This window comes from Sciurus carolinensis, chromosome 3, assembly GCF_902686445.1.
Source record: "Sciurus carolinensis chromosome 3, mSciCar1.2, whole genome shotgun sequence".
Taxonomy (NCBI): Eukaryota; Metazoa; Chordata; class Mammalia; order Rodentia; family Sciuridae; genus Sciurus; species Sciurus carolinensis.
The window spans coordinates 86800589-86826341 of NC_062215.1; the positions used below are offsets into that span (position 1 = coordinate 86800589).

Below are 25753 nucleotides of genomic sequence, written 5' to 3' on the forward strand. Positions count from 1 at the left end.
CCTGGGTTCACTCCCTGGTATCAAAACAGAACAAAACAAAATTTTAAGAGTAAATCCATTTCCATCCAAACTACTACATAAAGTATGAGAACAGAACATTTTCAAAGTTGAAAAAAAAATTGTTTTCCTTGTATCTGTTCTCAGGAAGCTACCAGAGGATGTACTCCTCCAAAACAAAGGAATAAATCATGAAAGACAAGAACACAGGATTGAGGGAGACACATCCCAAGAGAAAAGTAAAATGAATCCCCAGGATTGGAGTGGATGGGATCCCAAGATGACAACCAGGGAGCTGACTGAAACATGCCCAGCTCAGACAGGAGATGGGTGTGTGGTTAATTTCTATTATGTATTCAGTTATTAGTACCAGGGAACACAAAACACAACACAAGAAAGGAAGAAAAGACTACAGAGCTCAGCTATCAATAATATTTACAGTCACAATAACAATGTTAAATGCTGATATAACCAAAATAATCTAAATATGCCAGGAGAATGGAATAATTAGAGAATAGGTGGTTGGTTAAAGGGCCAACCAGAGTAGGTAGTCAATAAATCATGCTTATAACTGGAAAGTCAAGAAGCAGCAGCATCTGCATGTTACTGAGAAATGCAGAGGTTGATGAGCTAGGGGTAAAGGGTTAGTGGTAAACAGCTTGCCTAGCACAGGTGAAGCCCGAAGTTCCATCCCCAGTATGGCAAAAATAAAAATAACTTAAAATTTAAAACAAGAGACGTGGAGATTGAAAAGTTAGAAGTGGCTGTCCCTAAAGAGGGGGTTATTTTTTATATGAGCTTTGTAGAACAATTGGCTGTTTAAATTACATACATGTCAAACATGGATAAAAATTAAAAATAAACAAAATATTTCAGGGCAATAATTTCTGATAAGTCACTCAGAGTTCAAGCAGAGAAAAAAAAATCATGGGAGATATATATTTATGCAAGAAACTGGTTAATGTGATCACAGGGCTCTCTAGGCAAGTGCAAGTCCAAGTCCACAGGGCCAAATGCTGGAATGCTCAGGCCCTAACAAAGCTGCTGTCCACAGGTGGAATTTCTCTTCCTCAGGGAAACCTCAGTTCTGTCTTTACAGCCTTTCAGGGCCTTTCAATGAGCCTGGATCAGGCTCATTAAGATTACCAAAGATAAACTCATCTATTCAAAGGTCAAACTAATTGCAGATGCTGATCACATCAAAGCCACACCTAGATTAGTGTTTGATTGAAAAGCTGAGGACATCCGATCATGATACTGCACAACACATTTACATTTAAACTCCTGGTCTGCACTGTGAACTAGTTACACCGAAAGCATTCATCAGTGGTCAGTCAGAAATGAACCTGAACTGTTCCTAAGACTTGTAAATATCAGGGCTCCCTCAGAAGTACGTGCATGGCAGAGTGTAGGTCGGCTCAGAACCTGAAAACCACCTGACACCTGAAAAACAAGCTGTGGAAAAGTGCCAGGCAGAACACACATCTATTACCTCTGCCAGCTCCTCACATAAATGAACATTTCATCTCTCTTACAGCTTGGAAACAAAATAGGAAAAAATTAAATACCAGCAGCTAAAGGAAAAAAAGGAAAAATAAACATAAAACTCATTTACCCAGCCCTAAACCTGCTCACAGTCTTTATGAGCATCACAGTTCAGGGAAGTCAAGGCCATAAATGTGGGCAAATAGTCTGGGACGAGCCCCTTTGTCTTTCTCCCACAGAATTGGACAAGCCTCCACAGCAAGGCCCTGGGAAGGCTCTTTGGAGCTTCCTGAAAGACACGTTCCTGTGACAATCCCCCTTCCTTAGAATGGTATTGACCTACTGCCTGGTACATCCAGCAACCTGGTGCATGCTTGAACCCATCCCATCAACAAACACTGAGTTCCTCCTCCAAGTCAAGCCGTTACAGATGCTGGGAAAACAGCAAGTCTTCAAAGACTTACCAGTTCTGCACCTCAAAGAGTTTACACTCTACTTATCTCTTTGTGTAAAGTTAGAGACAAAGGAAAAGAGTGTCACTGCAGTGTGCTAAGAGCCTCTGTGGCCTGCACGAAGTGTCAGGGACACACAGGACACACATCTAAACTGGGCCTGGGTGGTGTTTGGGGAATTACAAAGGGAGACGGGATGGGTTGGCCCAATCAGACAGCTACAGGCAGAACCAGGAGGGCAAGGCTAACTTCACCAGGGCTGCTTGCTTCACCCAGCAGGAAGGAGAACTGTCAAGTGCCCAGCTCCTCACAGCTGTTTCCTCTTATAACCCTCCCTGCAGACAGTCAACCTTACAGATAATAAAGAGGATCGCAGGCCCTCCTCACACAGCTCACCTTCACAAGCACCCACGGCCACCAGGGTTTCATGTTCAACCTGTACTTGGAAAGTTCTTTGGGGAAAAGGTCCTGTCTTTAGCCATCTTGGTCTCAGAATTTCTTTACTCCCCTAAGGAACTGGGATGATCAAAAAGCTCACTTTAACAGGATTATTCAAGGCTTAAGAAATTCTACTGAGTGCCCCCAAATGGTATCTCAGAAAAGTATTCAATGTTTCCCTATCAACTGAGTAACATGGGTGGTTTTGTTAGCAAATATTCACATTTTGATCACCAGGAAGAACATTTCAAAATAACAAGAAAGGAGGATGGAATGCAAGTCACTTACAGGGGAGCCCTTGTCACTAGAAGAACCTATTCTCCACCACTTTGCTGTACTAGGATGTACTGTATGCACCATATACTCAGGCATATTTTAATCTGGGAAATAAAAAAAAAGCATTCAGTATGATTTATCCACTAACCAAACAATAAACAAAAAACCCAACTATTATGAGGATGGTGTTGTTCATTATATTTAGAGAAGTGAATGGAAAGAAAAATTTACCTTAAACTGTTAACACCCTTTGAAATAATTTCCTTTTCTTCTCCAAAATATAAGAAAGCACTCTCAAAACCTCATACAGAGAACAAAGTACTACGTTAGTTTGTTCTCACATTCCAATAGGAAGTACCAAGAGATTAAAGAAGTTTCCCAAGGTCAAGCACTGAGGTATTTGAATAGCAAAGTATTCAACCTTCATACAGCAACACCCATCTTTGATAAACACTCATGTCCTTAAATACACAGATACCCCTAGTGTAGGCTGAGGGTGGAGGGGAATGAGCACGTCTCCTTCCCCTCCCTCCTGCATTTTGTTCCCCTAATCCAGCAGCCCCCTAAGATGGATCTTCATGGGACCAGTCCAGGCAGAACCTCCATAGCTGCTGTAAAGATGGGGGTCCAGGGGCTTACTCCCACAGAGTAGAACATGGGAAATTCCTAGACTTGTAGTGTATTCAGAATCTTCTGTGAAACTGAGTGTCTGGGTCATGTTTCCTCTATAGGGAAACAGTTGTAAAAGCTTTTCACAAAGGCTCAAATTCTGTGGTACCACAGGAGGAAATCCATGGATCAGAAAGAACCCTCAGGGAGGGGTGGGGGGAAGGGAAAAAAAAATAAACATCATTGCCCTATGTAAATGTATGATTACACAAATGGTATGCCTTGACTCTATGTACAAATAGAGAAACAACATGTATCCCATTTGTATACAATAAAAAAAAAAAAAAAAAGAACCCTCAACTAGTTGTCAAGAGGCCCAATTCCACTTGTCAAATATCTCTGACACTGATATTAGGTAGTCTGGAATGAGATGTTTTCTTTCTTTATCTGAGGATTTGTTTCCTTGATATAAAATGGTGGTGAGTCTAATTCCTCTGCCTACTGTGGAAACATCATGAAGGTCTAATTGGACAGCAAGCAAAAAAAAAAAAAAATTAAGGCACTTTTTTGAGGTAGAAAACACAAAGAGGTGTAATACACTGAATAAAGCAGCATAGCAGACTTTTTACAGATTAGAATTCAAGCTTTCTAGAGGAAAGAAAAGAGCCAATCAGACTCCTATACAGTCATTTCCTAGGTAACACTTAAACTGACGAATATACTGTACACAAGAGATACTGCCCATGCTTCCGGGTTGATGGTCTCAGGAGCCTGAACCACCCACAGGCACTTCATGGGTGTTTCTGGCAACCGCATGGATCAGTCAAGTTTCCACAAAAGCTCCTCTTAGTATTTGCTTCTGGTGACAGCTACTATATTTAACCTGCTATTTACATTTGCCCCTCTAATCATACACTTTATCTTCTTATATTATCTATTTATACTATAACTTTTAACAGTGCTGTCAACATCCTGGACACTAAATGTGCAGATCACACTCAGGAAAATAAAACCTTCCTTCACAGCAAATATAGGACGCTCTGCAGGATTCCTATCTGGCTTAGCAACCTGCAGTTCTTTGGGGCCAGGAACAGCCCCCAGATGCACTTGAACTGCATGTATTTAAAGTGTATACTTTGATCAACATTAACATATTTTATACCTGTAAAATTATGACCAAACCCAAGTATTTCCATCGCCCCAAAAGTATCCATGTGATTTCTTAACAATTCCTCCTTCACTTTGCCTATATCCTCTGACAACTGCTATCTGCTTTCTGTCAATATAAACTTGTATCTAAAATGTTTTGCTGGTGCATGTTTATCCATAATAGTGGGATTCATTATGCCATATTCATAACACACATAACTTGTTCACGCTCCCAGTGACTCTTCCTCCCCCATCCACTTGCTCTACTCTACTGATTTCCTTCTATTGTTATCGTTTTAATTAGTGCATTACTTATGCGTGTGTGCGTGTTTGTGTATGTGTGTGTATGTGATCCATTTTGGTCTATTTGTACATAGACAGCATAATTTGATAGATTTTGTTCCCTAGTACTTCCTCATTCCCTCCCCTCCTCCCTCTCAATCCCCTTCCTTTACTCGATTGGTTGCCCTTCTATTTTCATGAGATACCCCCTTTTTCTTATTCATTTTTTTCTCTCTCTCTAGCTTCCACATATGAGAGAAAATATTCCACCCTTGACTTTCTGAGTCTGGCTTATTTCACTCAGCATGATGTTCTCTATTTCCATCTATTTACCAGAAAATGATTCAATTTCATTCTATTTTTATGACTGAGTAAAATTCCATTGTGTATATGTACCACATTTTCTTTATCCATTCATCTGTTGAAGGGCACCTGGATTGGTTCCATAACTTGGCTATTGAGAATTGTGCTGCTATAAGCATGGGGTATGCAGGTATCATTACAGTATGCCGATTTTTGCTCATTGGTAATAAATACCAAGGAGTGGAATGGCTGGAACATATATGGTGTTCTACTCCTAGTCGTTTGAGGAATCTTCATAGTGTTTTCCAAAGTGGTTATACTAACTGGTCTCACCACCAATGTATAAGTGTATCTTTTTTCCCTATACCCTCGCCAGCATTTATTATTATTTGTATTCTTGATGACTGCCATTCTAAATGGAGATGAAATAATATAGCTTTGATTTGCATTTCCCTGATTGCTAACGGAGTTAAACATTTTTTCATTTTTTTGGTCAGTTGTATTTCTTCTTTTAAGAAAGGTCTGTTTTGCTAATTTGTCCATTTATTGATTGAATTTTTTGTTTGTTTTTTGGTGTTGTTTTTTGAGTTGTTTACATATTATGGATATTAATCCCCTGTAGGAAAAGTAGCAGGCAAAGATTTTCTCTCATTCTATGGGCTTTTTTTTTTTTTCATTTACTAATCGTTTCCTTTGATGTTCAGAAGCTTTTCAATTTGATGCCATCTCTAATTCTTGGTTTTACTTCTCGAGCTTTAGGGATTTTACCAAGGAAGTTGGTGGTTGCACCAATATGTTGGAATGTTGACCCTTTATTTTCTTCTAGCAGTTGCAGTGCTTTTGGTCTAATTCCTAGGTCTTTGATCCACTGAGTGGACTTTTAGGCAGGAAAGAAAGATCTAGTTTCATTCTTCTACATATGACTATCCAGTTTGCCCAGCACATTTGTTAAAAAGGCTATCTTCTCCAACATAGGTTTTTGGCATCTTTGTCAAGGATTAGATGACTGTACTAACATGGATTTGTCTCTGTGTCTTCTATTTTGTGCCATTGTTCTTCAGGTCTGTTTTTATGCCAGTACCACACTATTTTTGTTACCATAGCTCTGTAGTTTAATTTGCAATTAGGTATTGTGGTGTCTCCAACATAGTTCTTATTACTCAGGCTTGCTTTGGTTATTCTGGATTTTTTATTCTTCCATATGAATTTTATGACTGTTTATGCTAGTTTTGTGAAGAATGTCATTGTCGTTGGCATTCTGATAGGGTTGCATTGACTCTGTAGCTTACCTCTGTTAATACGGCCATTTTGATGATATTAATTCTGTCTATCCAAAATGTGCAAAGTCTTTACATCCTCTAATGTCTTCTTCAATTTCTTTCTTCAGTGTTCTATAATTTTCATTGTAGAGGTCTTTTACCTCTTTAGATTTATTCCCAAATATTTTTGAGATTACTGAGAATTGTTTTAAATAAATGGAGTCACATAGTATATACTTCTTTTGCACACATAGGTACCCATGTTAATTTGAGATTCGCCCTGCTGCTGCATGCAACAGGAGTGCCTTTTTATTGCCAAGTAACCCATGGTACAGATATATTGCAATCAGCCCTTCCATTAAGCTGTTGATATACATCTGGGATGTTTCCAACTTTTGACTTAAATAAAACTACAATACACATTTGTGTAAGAGTCTTTTTGTGCAGACATATACTTTCATTTCACTTGTGTAAATACTTAATGATGGGATGAGTAGACCAGGTGGTAAGTGAATGTTAAGCTTTTTAAGAAAGTTCTCAATTGTTTTCCAAACTGGTTGTACCATTTTAATCTTTTACCATCAGTTTATGAGAAGTCTAGATGCCCCACACATTTTTGGTCTTTGGGGGTTTTTGTTTTGTTTTGTTTTAGACATTCTGAGTACATAGTACTTTTTAATTTGTAATTCCATGAAGACTAATAATGTTGAACATCTTTTTATGGCTATTCTTATTTTATTGTCTATTCTTATGAACTGTTTGTACACATATTTTCCCAATTTTCTTACTGATTAGTTGTCTTTTTATAAAGTGGTTCTTCATATATTCTGGATACATATGTGTTGTCTGTACTATCTTGTTATCTTCTTAATGGTATTTTGGAAGAACAAAGATTTCTGATTTTGATGAAGTCCAATTTTCATTGTTTTGTTTATGTTCATGCTTTAGGGGCCATATCTAAGAAACTTTTGCCCAGCACAAGGTTGCACCAATTTTCTCTTTTGTTTCTTCTAGATATATTATAGCTGCAGGTTTTACAACAAGGTTTACATTTTTGTTTAAGGGTTAATGTCCTTTTTTGTCCATATGGCTATCCAGTTGGTCCAGGACCATGTGTCAAAGAGACTTTCCTTTCCCCCATTGAGTTACCTTGGCACCTTGTCGAAAAACAGTTGACCAGATATGTATGGGTCTATTTCTGGACTTTGTGTTCTCCATGAATTCACTCAAGTCAATAATAATCTACTGTCATCAGTGCTCAGTTCTCTTCTCTTAGAAGCTTGTTGATTCTTGGCTCTAGGACAAATGAAGAGGTCACTCTTGCTGAGGTGATAGAATCATTCTGTGTGAAGTAACAAGAATGGGATGCTACTGACATTCTGATACCACAAATTGCTGCCTTTCTTTATGCAGTGGGGGGAATACAGAGGTAGGCATGCTGAGGAACTTGACCATGTATAATATTTTTAATAAGTATTAATCAATACAACTCCCAAATTCAATTTAGAGTTATATGTGATAACATATCATACTGAAAAATAAGTCTCTATTGCTGATGGAGGATCCAGGAATTACAGGTTATTGCACAAGAAAGAGCCTGTAACATCACCAACCTGAGCTGAAAAGAGCATCATTGGAGGCATTTCCCGGATGGTTCAATACAGCCTAATCTTAGAGCACTAAAGGCATCAAAAAGTCAGCCAGCTTCTTTACAGACTCTTCTCTGTGCAACAATAATATTAACCAACATTCATTCGATAGTTACATGCTGAGAAAATCCCTACATCTTTTCAATTTTGTTAATGACCATACCATGAATGTGCCATTATTTGCATTTTACAAACAAACAAACTGAGGCAGAGAAAAATCATACGCCCTGCCCAGGTTCCTCCAGGGAGAAAGGGCCAAGATGGCGTCTGTCTCTCTGCCTTCAGCTCCCATATTCTTAATCCCAGAGCATTCACTCAGTGTAGAGAGAGCCTTCAGAAACTCAATCCATAGATGAGGCACTCACTTCAGAAAACCCAGGGTTGACAAGTTGACTGAGTAGAAAGTAAGGCTGGGAAAACACTCGCTTTGACCAAATCTTTATTGCCCTCACCCCAGCATTCTCCCTCATTTCCTTCTTTCTGCTAAATGTTTCCTCTCTCCAAAGGGAGGCCATGAAGAATCTACTGGCAGGGGCAGACTGAGGGGAGGCCGAGACTGAACTAGAAAAGAATGTGAATACAGAGGTGTCTTCAGATAGACCACTTTAAGAATGATCAAGCCAAGGAGGCGAGAGCTTGAAAGTCAACACCTAGGAAGTAGCAGGCAGGAAGTGACTGAAGATAGCAGGAAGAGAATGAATCATTAGAGAGGGGAGACTGCCAAGGACTTGGGCAAGGAGAAACCTCAGAAGGTTGACTGTGGGGAGGGGAGAGACCCTGTGTGCAAGGGACAAACCAGAGGGAGAGGGCAAGTGAAACCTTGCACTAAAGACAGTGTCATGGAAAAGAGGCAGGACAAGCCATTGCTATCCTCCTACAAGCTAAAGAGTCACTTATAGCCAACATAATAATGACTGAAGAACATAAAAATAACTCCTACCACCCCGAGCCAAAGGCCCAAATGTTAAACACCTGCAAACACAAGAGCCTATAAATCTAAGATTCACTGCCACTTCTGCAGGCAGGAAGATCCTTAGGGAAAGTTCTTAGTTGTCAACTTGCAAACCCAAACCTAAAACATCTTTATAAGAGTTTCATTTTCCCCTTTGTTCATGAGAGTGTAATCCAATCCCAGGGTCCAACAAGGCACATTAATCCCCACAGGGTGTGGAGAACCCCCAGCCTTCAAGAGTGGGACACCTCAGCAAGACTCGTTGGGCAGATCGCCCCTGATGGAGATGACTGCCCTGCTAGACACCACCCTTACCGTCTACAGGCCTGGACACAGTATGAAGCTAATGTCAGCTGCCTGTAAGAAAATGAGTAATCAAGGCGCTCCCTGTAATTGCTGGAGTGAAGCTGCTTTGCTCTGGTGGGTGGGATAGAATATTAGACCAAAACAGTGGTGAGATAGAAAAGGGGCAGCTTACAGGGCCACCTTGGTATTCAAGGGAGAAGAAACAAAATTTTGCTAAGGAATTGTTCCTGATTTACAACACAGTTATTTTTCCTCTTGCCTCCTCTTTTTTTGCTTTTTTTTTTTTTTTTTTCTTCTCTCTGCCCTTCTTCCTCATACTCTGAGGCTCTTGTGTAAATAGGGAACAAAGATATGGGAGAGACAAGAGGTTTACCAGGAACCTGTGGCTCCTGCAGCCATTCTACCTGGAATGGCCACCACCTCCCCTTTCTCCTGGTCCTTGGCCCTTCTCCGGTCCTGCTATCACTGGTCTTGCCAACGCCCATTTGTCCTTCAGATGCATGAAGGTTCTGCCCTCCAGGAAGTTCCCAGCACGGCTCCCCGCATCCCAGCTGATACAAAGCCTTCTCTCTGCTCTCATGTGACAGCCTCTATCATAACCCTTGTTACTTCATGCAGACTATCAGCTTATGGGGCCCTCCCCAGCTGTGAGCTCCTTGCGAGCAAAAGCCAAGTCCTCTGAGAAGTGAAGAGCTGCACAGAGCAATGTAAAATCTTTAGCCATTACTGCTATTTGACCCTGTATCCTGAGTGCCTAGAGATGAGGTGATATTCAAATGGTAGCAATTATTATTAGTAGCAACATGTGGCCACGTATTATTTATTATCAATGTATGACTATTGCAACCATCATGGGAATCAGCATAATTGACAACATGACCACTTAAGGAGGTTGGGCCCAGACATGGCAAGAACTCAAGGCAAAGAAGTCATGGTCCTCTGAGGGCAGAAGAAGTTAACAGGCTGGTCACAGATCAGGACAGAGGGTTCCTAAGTGACATTTGGGATTCTAGAGTCTTGGAATCAAACACTACCATCTCCTTCCCTTGCAAAGCATGTGACGGTTTATAAGGCAACTCCACATTCACTATGTCATTTGCTTTCTACAATCTCTGCTGTGAAGGAGGTGGTACTATGCCCATTTTACAAATGAGGAAATGATTCTAACAGAGGAGAAATGGTTTCCTAAAAGTCACTGGCCAACGAGTGGTTAGTTAGGTTTAGTGGTCAGGTCTTTTGATAGTGCCTTCTGTGTTCTATGAGTGTGGCCCGAAGTTAGCTAAGGCCACCTGAAGACTGCAGGACAGCACTTCCAGCCCATCCAGGAAACCAGAGCAGGATCCCCAGGGGTCAGGGGTTCTCCAAAATCAAGCATCAGATAGCTGCCACTGGACAGTGTGGGGTCCTCAGTCAGAGGGAGATAAGGAAAAGGGGTGGAGGAGCCTAAATTACCACAGATCTCAAGTTGGGGTAACTTTGATTAGTAATTCAGAAACCTCAAAAAGCAGAACCTAAGGAGTCAATTACAGAAGAACTGTCTTCCAATGCCAGTTATTTTAAATTGCTCATCTGATTCTTATAAATCTCTAACCTAAGTATTATCTCCATCTTACACATAAGGAAACCAAGGTTCAGGGAGGGCACATGACATGCCAGTGGTCACCCAGGGGCATACAGGAGAGTTACACCTGGACAAGGTCTCAGTAGCCCTGCTGGCTCTGCCTTCCATGGAATCCAGGCTTCCTATGGCCCCCTGTTCCATACTCATCCTGCTGTATGTTCCAGGGCTTCTTGGTTCATCCCATATGGGTCTTTTAAGAGACAAGGTAGCTGGGGCACCCTGGTAAGTGGCTCAGAGTGCAGGGGGAGGTTGTGGGGTAAGGGGCAGGGATGGCAGGAATAGCCAGAAAGACAGGGAAGGGACAGCTGGGGGCCTGAGAACCCTCCCTGTAGAATGGCTCTCTGGGAGTATTAGTAGGAAGAGAACAGACAGGAGGACCAGGCCCCCAAAGCACCAGGAGCCAAAATAGCCCTGGAGAAGGTTTCAAATTCAGGATGCCACCAGTCAGCTAATGACTTCAGAAAGATCACTTCAGCTTTCAGAGCCCCATGTCCTAGCAAAAAGGAGAAGTGCACCACCTGCCAGTTCTTACCAAAGAAAGGTGGTATAGAGGTAAAAACAGGAAGAGCACTATGCTCCTGTTAAAGCAACCCATATTAGATATCCACGACCTAGACATATATCAAAATAGCATGCTCTATAACATAAATATCTATACAAGTTTTACTTGTCAACTAAAAAGATAAATAAGATGCAGGGGGTAAGGCAGTCAGAGGGTAAGTAGAGTCATGGATTTCTGGAACCTGCTCATTTTTGTTTAGAAGTTGTTCTCTTTCATGTTATAAATAAATAAATAGCAATCCATTAACATAGGCAAGTATTGACTACTCTATCCCAGCACTGACCAATTTCCGACTGCCAAAAGAACTGCAGTCTGTGCAGTTTCAGAAGTGGCTCTTGGAATCTGTTCCATTAACCAAACAAGGCACTGACTGCAGGCGGTAAGGGAACAGGCTTATCCCACTTGCTTATGAAGCCTTGCAGCAGATTCCCCAGAGTCTGGTTTGGGGTGCCCCAGAGAGCCAGGCTGACCTGATTCCTCCCCCAGCAAAGCCCCGAGGGGCTGGCATGGCTGTCAACACCACAGAGGCTCAGAGCCAGCTGACTTCATGGTCGGGTAATTCCCAACTGCACAGCTCTCTTATTCAAAACTGACCCACTCTTCCATTTACTCTCAGAAAACTGTGCAGCTGAATTAAAAAGAAGCAGCTCGGGGAACAGGGTTGTGGGAAGGAAAACGTGGCTTCAGACTGAATAGAAATCAAATGTAAAACTGCAACTCCACAGTTGGGGCAAAGGGCACAGGTGTGTCTGGGAGGGACGTTCATGACATCAATGCCCTAAGACCCAGGAGCCTGGTTTCACCCAGATCCTACTCACAGCCTGGCTTCCACCAGAAGTAGCAAACTCCCTGCATGCAGGCAAGAGCCATGTTTTATTTGACCTGCAAGAAATTATCCTCCCACTCCCAGGCAGGGTTTTCATTTTTTTTATAATTAGTTGCCAATTTATTTCACAGTAGACACAGGTTTCTATTTTTTCCTAAAACCTTGCTGCTAGACCTGACAACACTGGCCCACATTCTGATATAAAAACTCAGGGGGAGGACAGGAACTTCATTTCTCCTGCAGCCACAGATCTGGCTGGCTTCTCCTATTCTTGTTACAGGGCTGGCTTCTGCAGCATCTGAGTGTATGACTCCTAATTTACATGAAGCATTATGGATAAATGCTCACTCTGATTTACTGGAGGTCAGGGGTTGGGGACCTGTTGATAGCCTGCTGGCTTCCAGAAACTTTGAGCACAGAGCAAGGGAATCAGAAGACCCAGGATTGAAAAACCTTTGGCTATGACCTGATGGCATTTTACCTGGTCCCTGTGTGCCATTCAGCCAATAGGAGGTCTCCCCCTCTGCAGAAGGGAGCTTGTGCAGTTTGAAAATCCCACCCCTTTCTTAACCTTTCATAATGCTGAAGGGTTAAATATATATATACATATATATATATATATATATATATATACATATATATACATACATATATAAGATGTCCATACAAATAAAACATTGCAGTAGGTGTGGGTTCTCCAAGGAAGGACTTATCTTGGGCACAACCATGGGCTCTTCACCCCCGTGACTCCTACCTAGAGCAGGGCATCACTATAGATATTTCTACCACAGCATGGAATTTAAGTTGGTGAGTTTTGCTTAAGAGTATACACATGGGATAATGAGAGATTGTTCCTTGCTAAAAGTGGTTCAGTTACCAAGGGAAACACAAGGAGGCCCTCTAGAAGAGCTGTGAACATGGTCATCCATCCCACAAGTTAGTCCTGCTGGAAATTAACTTTTAATGTCTAATTAAATGAATGTGTCGACTGGTTAATGCTGAAAATTCCCACCTATTAACATTTCTTAAAGTTAAAGCATATTTCCCACCCCTGAAAAATGCAAAGGTGTATCTGACTGTCATCCAACATGTAAAATTACCCTTAGTGACTTCATAACTTCAACAGATCCAGATTCAGAAGGACCAGAAAGTGGGATAGCATGATAGAAGAAAAAGATGGAAGAGTCCAAGGCCCTGGGCAACCAGAAGACCAGAGTGAGAGAAATTACTATATGGAGATGAAGAACACAGGCATGTAATAAACACTAATATCTGCTTGAGCCAGCTCTGCTTCAGAAAAAGACTAACTACCCTAAGGTGTTCCTACCCTGGCATCCATCTTTCCTCCCTGTCATTGAGTTATTAGAGAATAAGCCTTGGGCCAATTGTGGTGATAAAAAACAGTTAAGATGGTGGTGAATTATGAAACGGATGGCCGTGACCTCAGCCTGAGAGGGAGGAGACAATAACTGAACATAGCCACATCATCCTCTCTACTGAATGCAGCAGAATGTCCTGCTTCATTTTCAACAGCCCCATCAACACACATGCACACACACACAAATGCACCAGATCACCACCAAAGGATCAGCATGTTCTTCTAAAAGTGAAATGAATGTCTAACCTTATATAAGAGGGGACATGTGGTCAAGTTCAAATCAAATCACATCCTGAGAGAAGAGCCATATTTTGCATTCAAATTGCTTTGAACCTGTACACAGAGAATTATTGTAATGGCAGCATCTTCATCTCCGGGTAACCAAACCAGTTGCCTTCTATGAAGATTGCCTGATAGAAGACTCTAAAAATATTTCTTTTATTGGTATTCAAAAGGGGAGGAGGAATAAAATATCAAAAGTTGGGTAATGACTCTCACCTAGAGGACAAAGCAGTCAAGACACATTTAAATATGAAATTGTGTCCTCCAGTTTCTATATTCGAATGTCAGCAGTGCTAGAAAAACTAATGTGAGTAGATTTATGTGTTGAATCGAGGTGCAAAGGAAAAAACAAATAATTCTTATTACAGAAATCAATGAATGAATACAGACCAGATACAAATAACACAGATTGGATCACTCTGCTACACAAAAATAACCCAATTTCTCTTTATCAAAACAAAGACATCTTATTTTAAAACTAGTCATAAGACCTAATAAGGACATAGACTCAGTACCAGCTCAATTATTTGGAGTCCCTTCCTCCTGCCCAGTGCTTTGCTCTGCCAAGTCATTTGCATCCCTGCAATGCGTTCTTCCAGACCCCCCAGATTTGTACATATTCTCCAAACCTGCCAACTCCCACCTGTCAAGCTGTGGTGAGAGGCAGCGCAGGGGTCGGTACTGCTGGGAAAGAGTGTTAAGTAGGAAGAAGGACCTTACCACTTCTGGGAGCAGCCTCGTTGAGAGGTCATGGATGGCTTTGACCACTATACATATGGAGGACAGAAGGAATATCACCCCCAAGATGACACAGGCTCTGCAAAACACAAAACATCGAGAGTCTTAACTGGTTGAACTCCACACTGTTGAAGAGTTGGCACGGTTGACCACGATGACGACTCAATCTGAAAAGTGAATTTAGCCATAATTCACCACCCCCCCGGGCAACCACCCAGGCCCAGGATGGACACCAAGTCACTCTAGGGGAATACAGCTCAGGATTTTACCACCAAAGACAACTCTCAGGTAAGGGGTTCACCATCCTACATCTCCTTACAGTCCTCCATGAATGCTGCATGGAAGGGTCTTGCCCTGAAAGCCATCTCCCTGGCCTGGCAAATTTGATGCCTCAATCCTCCTCAGGCTGAAGGGTGAAGAGTTTAATAGCAGAGTGGAGACTGGCATGGGACATCCCAAGCTCTGCCTCTTGACTTGTTGCATGATCTTGGTCAAGGCTCTGAAACTCTTTTAGCTTCTATTTCTTCACCTTTCAGATGGGAACAATATTTCCTACCTGAAGATGAAATAAGATGATGCATAAAGCATAAAAAAGTAACTTACTTCAGGGGCTGGGGAGATAGCGCAGTTGGTAGAGTGCTTGCCTTGCAAGCATAAGGCCCTGGGTTTGATCCCTAGCACCGCAAAAAAATAAATAAATAAAAGTAACCTATACTTCAGACAGAGCACTAATCTCGAAAATTTATAAAAAAATTTAAAAACTTTACACCCAAAATACAAAGAACCCAATCAATAAATGGGTTAAGGAACTGGGCAGACACTTCACAGAAGAAGATATACAGGTGATCAATAAATATATGAAAAAGTGCTCCTCATCCCTAGTAATTAGAGAAATGCAAATTAAAACCACCCTAAGATTTCATCTAACTCCAATTAGAATGGCTATTATCAAGAACGCAAGCAATAATAAGTGTTGGTGAGGGTGTAGGGGAAAAGGCACACTCACACATTGCTGGTGGAGTTGCAAATTGGTGCAGCCACTCTGGAAAGCAGTATGGAGATTCTTCAGAAAACTTGGAATGGAACCACCATTTGACCCAGCTAATCCACGCCTCAGTTTATACCCCATCAACACACAAATTCACAATAGTTAGATTGTGGAACCAACCTAGATGCCCTTCAATTGATGAATGGATAAAGAAACTGTGGTATATATACCCAATGGAATATTACTCAGTCATAAAGAAGAATAAAATTATGGCATTTGCTGGTAAATGGATGGAGTTAGAGAATATCATATTAAGTGAAATAAGCCAACCCCAAAATACCAAAGGTGAATGTTTTCTCTGATAAGTGGATGATGATACATCATGAGGTGGGAGTGGCAGGAGCAGGCAAGAGAAGAATGGAGGAACTTTGGATTGCATAGAGGAAAATGGGGAGGGAGGAGATGGGGGAAGGAAAGAGAGTAGACTGAGACAGACATCATTAACCTATGTACATGTATGATTATATGACTGGTGTGTACCCCATTTATGTACAATGAATCAAAATGCAGTCTGTAAAAATAAAAATTAATATAAAAAAATATATATATATTATTATTATACAAGGGCAGACACCAAAAAAAAAAAAAGTAACCTACTGATGATACCTTAAACAAAGGAAGTGAACTCTCAATGCCTCTTCTGGATATGACATAAACATCTTTGGATTTTCCCAGTCAAAAGAAGGAGAAATGATTTGACTATTACAAAACAGAGTGTTTAATGTAAGAGAGAGGAAAGAAAGAAGGAGAGGAAGGAGAGGACAGAGAGGATGACAAGAAAGAAAAAAGAGAGAAAGGATGAGGTCAGCCAAAATACCCAGCACAGGAGGCAGGAACAAGTTAGGGATGAGGCCAATGATAAAGGTAGATGATATACAACCAGGAAGGTGGGAGGCTGACAAGGACATCTGTGGGGTTCATGACAGATTCTGACCATCCAGATACAACAAATCTCAGGAGATAGGAAATAAAGTAAACAGGAGGAAATGCTAATCCTAATACAAGGGTCAAACTACCAAAATGGAGAGGAAAATACAAAGATAACAAAAATTAGCTTTGGATCGTTCCCATCCCAACATGAAACCTCCATCATTCGGAAGCCTCCTCCACCAGCTAGCAAATAACCCATTGTTCATTATCCTTCTTGGATTCCCTCATCTAGACTAACAGCACGGTCCCAAACTGTTCACCTATGAAGTGGAACCTACTTCCAATCCTAATGAATCCATGGACAAACACAATCCCCCTAATTTAGAAGTCAGGAATACAAGCCAGTGAACACACTGCATGGAGTTCACTCGGGAGTCTTCTTTCCCATTCTCTAGTTGTAGGTTTTATTCTTTCAAAGACACAGACAGAAAGAATCATTGCAGGCTGGAGCAAAACATACACAAAATGAACACATACATGGAGGAAAAAGTAATGAACGGGCTAGGGATCTCGGTGGAGACTTGAGCAAATGGATGAGTCACCGTGGGTGCCGTGCATTTGCATAATGAGCCCCAAAGGAAAAACATACACTCAAGAGGGAGAAAAGAGAACGTGGGCAGTAAAAACACATTGCCATGGCTAACCAGTTCCGTCGAGATGGTGCACCTAGGGCAGGTAAGCAAGTGCTCTCAGGCAAAGAAGATTCATGGAGGAGTTGGGTGCCCTTACTGGAGGGCCCTTTAGTAACTAGGGACTGGAACAGAGGCAGGGAATCCCAGAGTTTCAGGATCATTGTGAAGCAAATACCAAGCACCCCTTTGGAAGATGGCCAGCTGTGCTCAGCGCTTGAAATAACCATTTCTACCTGTGAGCAAAGCGCTGTAAGGGGTCCCAACACAGGAAAAAGGCCTGAAGTCCAGTAGGCCTCCAACATAAGGGGTTTTGTTTGGGGGTTGCTTTTTGTTTTGGGGGGTTTTTTGGTGCTAGGGATAGAACCCAGGGCTTTGCACACGTAAGCTAGTGCTGCACCACTGAGTTACATCACCAGCCTGCAAAATTTTGTTTCTTTGTTTTTCCAAGAGTGAAAAAAGTAGGATTTATTCAAGTGTGAAAAATAGAAATTGAAGTCTTGCAAGAGCAAGAGGGGACCCCTGATAGGGGTTGCCCTGCCCAGGTAAGTTTTGCAATGTGGCTTTTTTTTCCCCTCCATTCACAAAACTCCTGAGTGACTGGAAAAGACTCTCCTTTTTAGGTAAATTTCATCACAAACTAAGCACCTCCCAGACGCTGCACTCTTCCAGGGAACTTCTTTTTTCCTGCCTGATTAATACCCCAGTTGGATTTTATCAGAATCTCTAGGATAAACCCAGGCCTCTGCATTTTTATAATGCAGGCAATTCTAATGTATATTGGCCTAGTTTAATTTTAATCTAACTCTAATATGAGGCCCAGACCCAAGTGAGGTCCTGTCCCTAGGGAGCTTCCACTCAGGGGTGTTTTGGTGCTGGGGAGAGTGGTCACTCCAGCTGGCAACGAGGGAAAGACTGGTCTGAACTCACGGTCCTTTCCAGGTCCCAGGCCCCACTGTGCATGTTTACTGATTAGCTTCTTCTCCCTGAGAAATAAGTGGGGCGGCTAGAACTTCTCCAGGCAATTTGTCACTACATTCTCTTCTCCACCCTCCTGGGGGGAAAAGGGAACAAAGAGCGACTGCTTCTTCCGGACAGGGAATAGTGATGCACAGGAAATCTACCTTCTGTGAGATCACTGCAGGCACGGTCTAATCATGCACAGAAAGTGGGTTTTGATTTTGTTACATTACTTAAGAAGACAAGTATAAATACCGCAAGAGCCTCAATAAATAATTTCTTGCTTACTTATCTTTAATCAAAATTACATTATAAACCCTTAGGTCAAAAAAACATTTTAAATAAAATAAAATAATATAGACTTTAAAAAAGCATTTTTCATTTCCTAGGGTCTACAGTAGCAGGATGTCTCAAATATATCTGGAGAGTGGCTATAATCATCAGCTGATTAATTCATCACCAAGTGATCTGTAAGAAACTCCCTGTAGATTCTAAGGGGCATCAACTATTAGGAGGAAAGAGACTTTTACCACTTCAGTCAAATGCACATGGACTAGCCCACACTGTGAAGTAATTCTGAAACATAACAAAAGTTAAAAGAAAGTGTATGATTTGGTTTATTAAACCTGAGTTTCACAGAACTTTAGTCATCATCTCCTTCACCAAGATATCTATAAAAATGCCCAAAAATGTTTTTAAAAACTTATTTCAATTTCTTTAAGTGTTCCAAATTCAAAAACCACAGTCACTCCTCCTTCAACACTGCTGGAGCCTGTGTCTCAGGACCCAGCCACTCTGACAGCCCGAAGCAGCTATTAATAGCAGAGGGTGTGATGCTATTTTTTATGCCTTATTAATAATATATTGTGTTTACACAGCAGCTTTCTCCTCGGGCACTCAGAGTTCTGCACATCAGCTCATAAATCCCCTGGAGGCCACTCACCAGACCTAGGTTTTTGTTTTTCTGCTATTTTATAAATGAGGAGGGGGAAAGGTATGTTTCATAAACACAAAGAGTCAAAATTGCATGTTGAGGACTGAGAGGCTTGCCCAAGGTCACTCAAGGAGTTCGAAGTCTACTCAGAAACAGAACCCAATTTAACTAATGCCCTCCCAGTGGCCACTCCCAGTCAATCATCCAGTCACTCAAGACTGGATGTCCAAATCACATGCTCAAACCAATAGCACCGCCCTGGGACTACAGCAATCTCCAAGATGCAATAACAATTTAGGTCAGGAACAAACACTGCAAACATGGTTGCTTCTGTATCTGTGTGAGCTACTTCCAGACTTGAGAACAGAGGGTGACAGAGAGTGGAAAAGGATACCTACTCCTGTAGCACATGTGGCCTTCACCTGGACAGGATGGCCTAGAAAGGAAAGAGGGCATTGAGGAGCCAGGTCTCCAGAAAGCACAGACTCTACTTCTCCTCCTGCCCTAAACCTAGAGAATTTTATGAGTCAAATGAAACAACAAGCCCTTCAACATAGTCCCCTGATGAACCCAGACTAAAACTGATCTTGAATTCCCACTGGACCACATCAATGTTTACAACAGCTCAATTCATAATAGCTAAACTATGGGACCAACCCAGGTGCCCTTTAACAGATGAGTGGATAAAGAAAATGTGGTATAGGGGCTGAGGTTGTGGCTAAGTGGTAGAGTGTTTGCCTCGCATGTGTGAGGCACTGGGTTTGATTTCCAGCATCACGTATAAATAAATGAATAAAATGAAGGTCCATCAACAACTAAAAAAATATTCAAAAAAAGAAAGAAAATGTGATATATATATATACACACACAATGGAATATTACTCAGCCTTAAAGAAGAATGAAATTATAGTATTTGCCAGTAAATGGATGGAGCTGGAGAATATCATGCTAAGGGAAATAAGTCAATCACAAAGAATCAAAGGTCAAATATTTTCTCTGAAATGTGAATACTAATTCACAATAAGCGGGCAGAAGGTTAGAGAAGAATAGAGGTACTTTGGAATAGACAGAGGGGAGTGAAGGGAGGAGAGGGGATATAGGGGTAAGAAAGATAACAGAATGAATCAGACAGTATGACCCTACATGCATATGTGATTACACAACCATTATAATACTACATCATGTACAACCAGAAGAATGAGAAGTTATACTAAAGTATGATGTGTAAAAATGCATTCTACGGTCATGTATAACTAATTAGGACAAATACAAAAAATTCCCACTGGATCAGTGGTTGTCACAATGTGGGCCACAGATGAGTAGCATCCACATCACCTAGGAACTTGATAGAGAAACAAATTCTGAGCAAGTCCTCCCCAGCCCTACTGAAGCAGAAACTCTAGGATAGGACCCTCAGGTGATTATAATGTGTGTTCAAATTTAAGGACCACTGTGTTAAGACACAAAGCCTGAAAGAAACCTTGTGGAATTCAAAGAGATGATTAAAGCCACTCCAAAGAAATTATTAAAGGGGGTTAAACCCACCTTTTTTTCTGCTAGAAGCTGTGAATTGCTCATTGTGTTAACATTGTAAATGTATGAATAATCTAGGATCATTAATTTTTGCGTCTGAAATTCTAAAGGCAAAAACCTGACAGGTATTCACATCCAAAATGAGGTCAGATTGAAAATTTGGTCCCCTGTCAATTGCAGGTGTAAAGGTGCTACTCATGAGGCCTAAGTCCTGTCATGCAAATTCTAAATGACTTGCCCTCAGATCAAAAGAGCCACGTACCAGGAACTTCTCCCATCACTCTAATTTATGACAGACCTAAAACACAGTGTAGCCCTGGCAATTCACCAATTCAGGTCACAGTTTAAAATATAATTGTTTTATTTATCATGTTTTATTATAGTCTCCAAAGCACTTGTAATCTGGGCCATTGTTCAAATGTAAAACTAATAATGAAAAATAAAAGGCAGTCAAGTGGTATGAGCATTCATAGCATTTATGGATTTGTCATTTTGGGGGGGGGGGGGGGCTGGGGATTGAACTTAGGGCCTTGTGCATGCAAGGCAAGCACCCTACCAACTGAGCTATATCCCAGCCCTGGCTTCACCATTTCTAATGATCATTTATTCATGGTTCTTTCTCTCCATGTGTTCTGCCATTTCAAAGAAAGCCACAAACCAAAATTGGTTTGGAGGCAATGTAAAAAGGAAGGAGAAAGTGAGTAATGAATGATTGTAAGACAACTCCCCTCCTCCAGGATAGCTATGCCCAGCAAGCGCCACGTTGCTTGAGATTCTGCCCCTCCTCTCACTCCATCATTACCAGCACCCACCTTCTAGACTCTTACTTTAGGAGCTCCCTTCCTTCTCCTAATATATTTAACCATCTCCATTTCTTTTCTTGACTCTCCTGGGTTCCAGGTCCCATTTCCTTTCTGTATCCATGTTCTCATCTCTCTCTCTCTTCAACTTATCCACCTGCTGTTTTGTGAATGGGTTGCAGCTAAGGTAAGGTTGAACTGGATTGGGTACCATCCCTCAGAACAGAGCTCTCCAGGAAAGAGGTCCATTCTCCTGTTCATAGTTAGACCATCCATATCCTCAACATGCAACCACTAAAGACCTCTCCTTTCTCAACAAACGGCCCTTTGCTTTTATCTATAATACTACACAAGCTGAACTGACCCAACTGAAATCCCACTCCCCACCCCCCATCTCCAGGGATAGAAACTAGGGTCTCTTACCTACTAGGCAACTCTACCATTGAGGTGTATTCCAAATCCCATTTAGATAGATTTTATTCTTGGCTTCAACTTGAGGGACAAGATTCAACATGAGAAATCTAATAATTAAGACTCTAGAGCAGGGCAATTCAACCGAACTTTCTATGATGAAAGTGTTCTATTCTGTATTATTTAATATGGTAGCAGCTTGTCGTGTGGCCACTAAGCACTTCAAATGTAGCAATGAAGAAATGAAATTTTTATTTTTATTACTTTTAACTAATTAAAATTAAAATGGAGGGCTGGGGTTGTAGCTCAGTGGTAGAGGGCTTGCCTAGCATGTGTGAGGCACTAGGTTTGATCCTCAGCACCACATAAAAATAAATAAAATAAATTAAAGGTATTATGTCCATCTATAACTAAAATATTTTTTAAAAAATTGAAATGGCCATATGGATGGTGACTCCTGTAATGAACAGTGTGGCTCCAGGTGCTGGGCAACAGATAGAAAGGCTCTTTAAAGGGATCTTGGCCCAGAAACCACTCCTCGAGATTGAATGTATTCATGTAGACTAACAGTGTCTGTTCAAGGGAGCTTTGTAAATTGGCATACTTCCTTTGGTACCTCCCACCAATCAATTTCCTCATTTTCCTCCCTCTGTGAGTCCCCTGGACCCCAAGGTTAACTTGCCAAGTCTCATTCTTGTTCTCATCTATGTCAACCAAAATCCAGCCACAGCTGCTGCTCTAGCAGAGGTAACAGCATTTTAGAAGTAGATGTGAAACTTCATTCACATTTAACTTCTACATGCCAAACCCTGAAGCGAAGACAAACAAGGCCTTCATACCCAGCCTCCAGACAGCACAGATCTTGTGGGTGGAGAACCCAGAAATCATTACTACAGTCATCCCTTGTGAACATGAAAACAGATGAGGGACAAGGAACAACATGAAGAAAGGACTCAAAATGATGAAACACAACCTGGGAATCCTGCAGTGTGGTGTCTAAGCTGGGTGAGCAAGCAATGAAGTAAAAATGCTAGAAGGCTGTGGAGATGGCTCCAGGCAAAGGAACTTCATAAACAAAAACATGAATTATGGGGCCCCTGTTTCAGTGGAAGCTCAGAGTGTAGATGCCATTCTAGAGCATTTAACCCCAGGGGAACAGCCATGCAAGGGCCACATGGAGAAGGGAAGTTCCCCCAAGATGGTGGGCACATCACCCTCAATATGCGCAATGGCTCTTAACGATGGTACATGAACCAACAAATTATAATGTACACAAGAAAAAAATAAATCATCCCATGACTTCAAGGATATTATTAAGGAAAATTTCAACTACTTATATATAACTATTAAGTAAATAATAGAATAGGTGCTACTCAGGGCAAAAATCATGATGTCTGAGGTTGGGTAGTGATAAGAAGTTGCTGAAGGATTTTAAGCAAGGGAGACCCATGATTTGATCTAGACTTTGCAAAGACCTCTCTGATTGTGGCTAGTGGTTGAAAGGGTTTAAGGAACAGAAACCAGAAACAAGGGAATCAGTTCTAGACAACGTAAATAGTCAAGACAACAAAGGGATGACTCCCTGCGCAGCTGAGAAGAGTCAGTGTGGAAAGGCATGGAGAAGGGAGAATTGACCTTGCTTATGACCAAGTGGACATAAGCAGAGGATAAGGGTACACGGACAACCTCCATTTCAAGACTGGCCACATGGTGAGGCTGGAGTGAAAAGCAGGTAGTGAGTCTAGTATGAGACTTGCTAAGCTGGTGGAAGAAGGTCCAGATAGCTGGCCTGAGCTGCACAAGCATCTCCTGAGTCTCAGTTCCCAGGACCACTTTCCTGAGGCCCCAGGTCTCCCATTGCTGTTTCTAGGGTGTAGGAAGATGGACGTAGAGATGGAAACAGGAAACAGCCCATCTACAGGTTGCCAGACTGTACCCAGGATTTCCACTTCCAACACACACTGCAAGGGGAATGCATGCTGAGACTCAAGGCTCAAAGTCTTTCAATCTATCAACAAAATGCTACTGATTACTGTGCCCTAGAGCAAGAATGCATCCGTGAGCAAGAAAGAACAATTGCCTCTCGTGGAGCTCACATGGGGTGACACTGACAATTAACATGTGAACTAGTAAGCACAAGAAACACAAAACTGAATAAAGGGGGAACATAGTGGAAGTGTTATTTTATATTAAGTTGTCTTACTTTTAATATGACTTAGACCAAAATATCTAAAAGATGGGAAAGAAAGCTCTGCAGCCACATGTGGAAAGACATCCTAGGCAGAGACTCCCTAGCATGAGGGAAGCTGGCATGTTCCAAGAACGGGAAGAAATGAGCTCGACTCAGAGGCTATGTAGGGCCTTAATGTCATAATAAGAAACTGGAGGCTGGGGATATAGTTTAGTTGGTAGAGTGCTTCCCTCGCAAGCACAAGGCCCTGGGTTCAATACCCAGTACCGCCAAAAAAAAAAAAAAAGAAAAAGAAAGATAGAAAGAAACTGGGCTTTTACTCTTAGCAAGACAGGAAACCAACAGGATTGAACATAGAAATAACGTGATCCGACTCATACTCAAAAAGAATCACTCTGGTAGCTCTTTTGAGAACCAAAGAGGGACATGGGTACCAAAGAGGAACATAAGTAGAAGCACAGAGACTGGGAAGGGGGAGGGGGGGGACGAGTAAGTAACAGAAATGATCCCAGAAAGAAAAAAAACTGAGGTTACAACAGGGTAAGAGAAGTGAGAGGAGAGTGGCTGGAGGTGGCAACAGGGGTCTGGGCTCCGCATGTTTCTGTGAAATGCAAGGCAGATTAGCTAAGATACTTCATCTAGTACAGTAAGAAATAAGCCAGCAGGTCTTAGATTTGAAAAGTAAACTCAGGGCAACCTCTCAACCAACATCAAAAATCTTACTACTTAAGCAAAGCAGTGGGATTTAAAGTGAATCACTTATGTATTCTCAATACTCAAGATCAATTATCTGTACATAAATTTCAATTTTTTCTTAAATACTTACTGAATTTATAACTGCCTGTCCATGCATGGAACATATCCAGCATATACTCACAGAGTGATGACAACCTCTGCTGACATGGAGGACAGTACCTTGCTGTGCCTATACACCCTGTAAGCCTTTACTGCATATTTGCCCATCAACCATGAACACACCCATGCCAAGGCAGAGACAGAGAGAGACCTATGAGGGTCCACCATATGCCAAGAAGCCTGCTATGCACTAGACATAGTGACAAAAAAAGACATGGTCTTTTCCTCAAGAAGCAGGGAAAGGAAACTCTTAAATAACACAGAAATCTACCCAGATGAGCTCTGAATTGACTTTGAATGAAGTCAAAAGTCCTCATTGGTAATGAGGAGTAAAAGGGTGTTCTGGGGAAAGTAGATTCAAAGGCATATAGGATTCCTTCATTCCACAACATTTATACTATACAACTAATTTATGCCAGGCACCGTTCTAGGGATTGGGCCATGCAGCTATCTGGTGGAAGAACCTTCCAGGCAGAGAAAAGAGTAAGATTCTCGGGGCTGGGAATATGGCTCAGTTGGTAGAGTGCTTGCCTCACACCAAAAAAAAAAAAAAAATAGTAAGACTCTGAGGCAGAAGGTCTGCTCAACATGAGGAAGACACATCAAGGCAACCACAAGGGAAATAAGAAAGAGGGGAAGTGGTGGAAGTGACTCAAAGGGTGAGGATCCTAAAAAGTCCTGGAGCCATTACAAGGATTTAGGCATTTACAAAGATGGAAAGCCACATGGGGCTGGAACTTGGAAATGACACTGTGTAGCATATTTTAACCAGATCACTGCTGCTTGGCAACAGCAGAAATGAAGAGAAGAGGCTGTTATGGTATTCAGGTCAGGTGAGAGCATGACAAAGGATGTCTTAGGTTAGGATAATAATATTGAAGGGATGAGGTTTTGGAGA

The 25753-nt window shown here is 41.6% G+C and overlaps 1 protein-coding gene across 1 annotated transcript in view; it reads right to left on the bottom strand.

The window, feature by feature from the left end:
- Tmem163 (transmembrane protein 163) overlaps nucleotides 1-25753 on the bottom strand; it is a 217434-nt gene that overhangs the window by 26988 nt on the left and 164693 nt on the right. The window contains exon 5 of the mRNA XM_047546919.1: nucleotides 14547-14643. Within this exon, the coding sequence (XP_047402875.1) occupies nucleotides 14547-14643 (97 nt within the window). The remainder of the gene's footprint in view (nucleotides 1-14546; nucleotides 14644-25753) is intronic.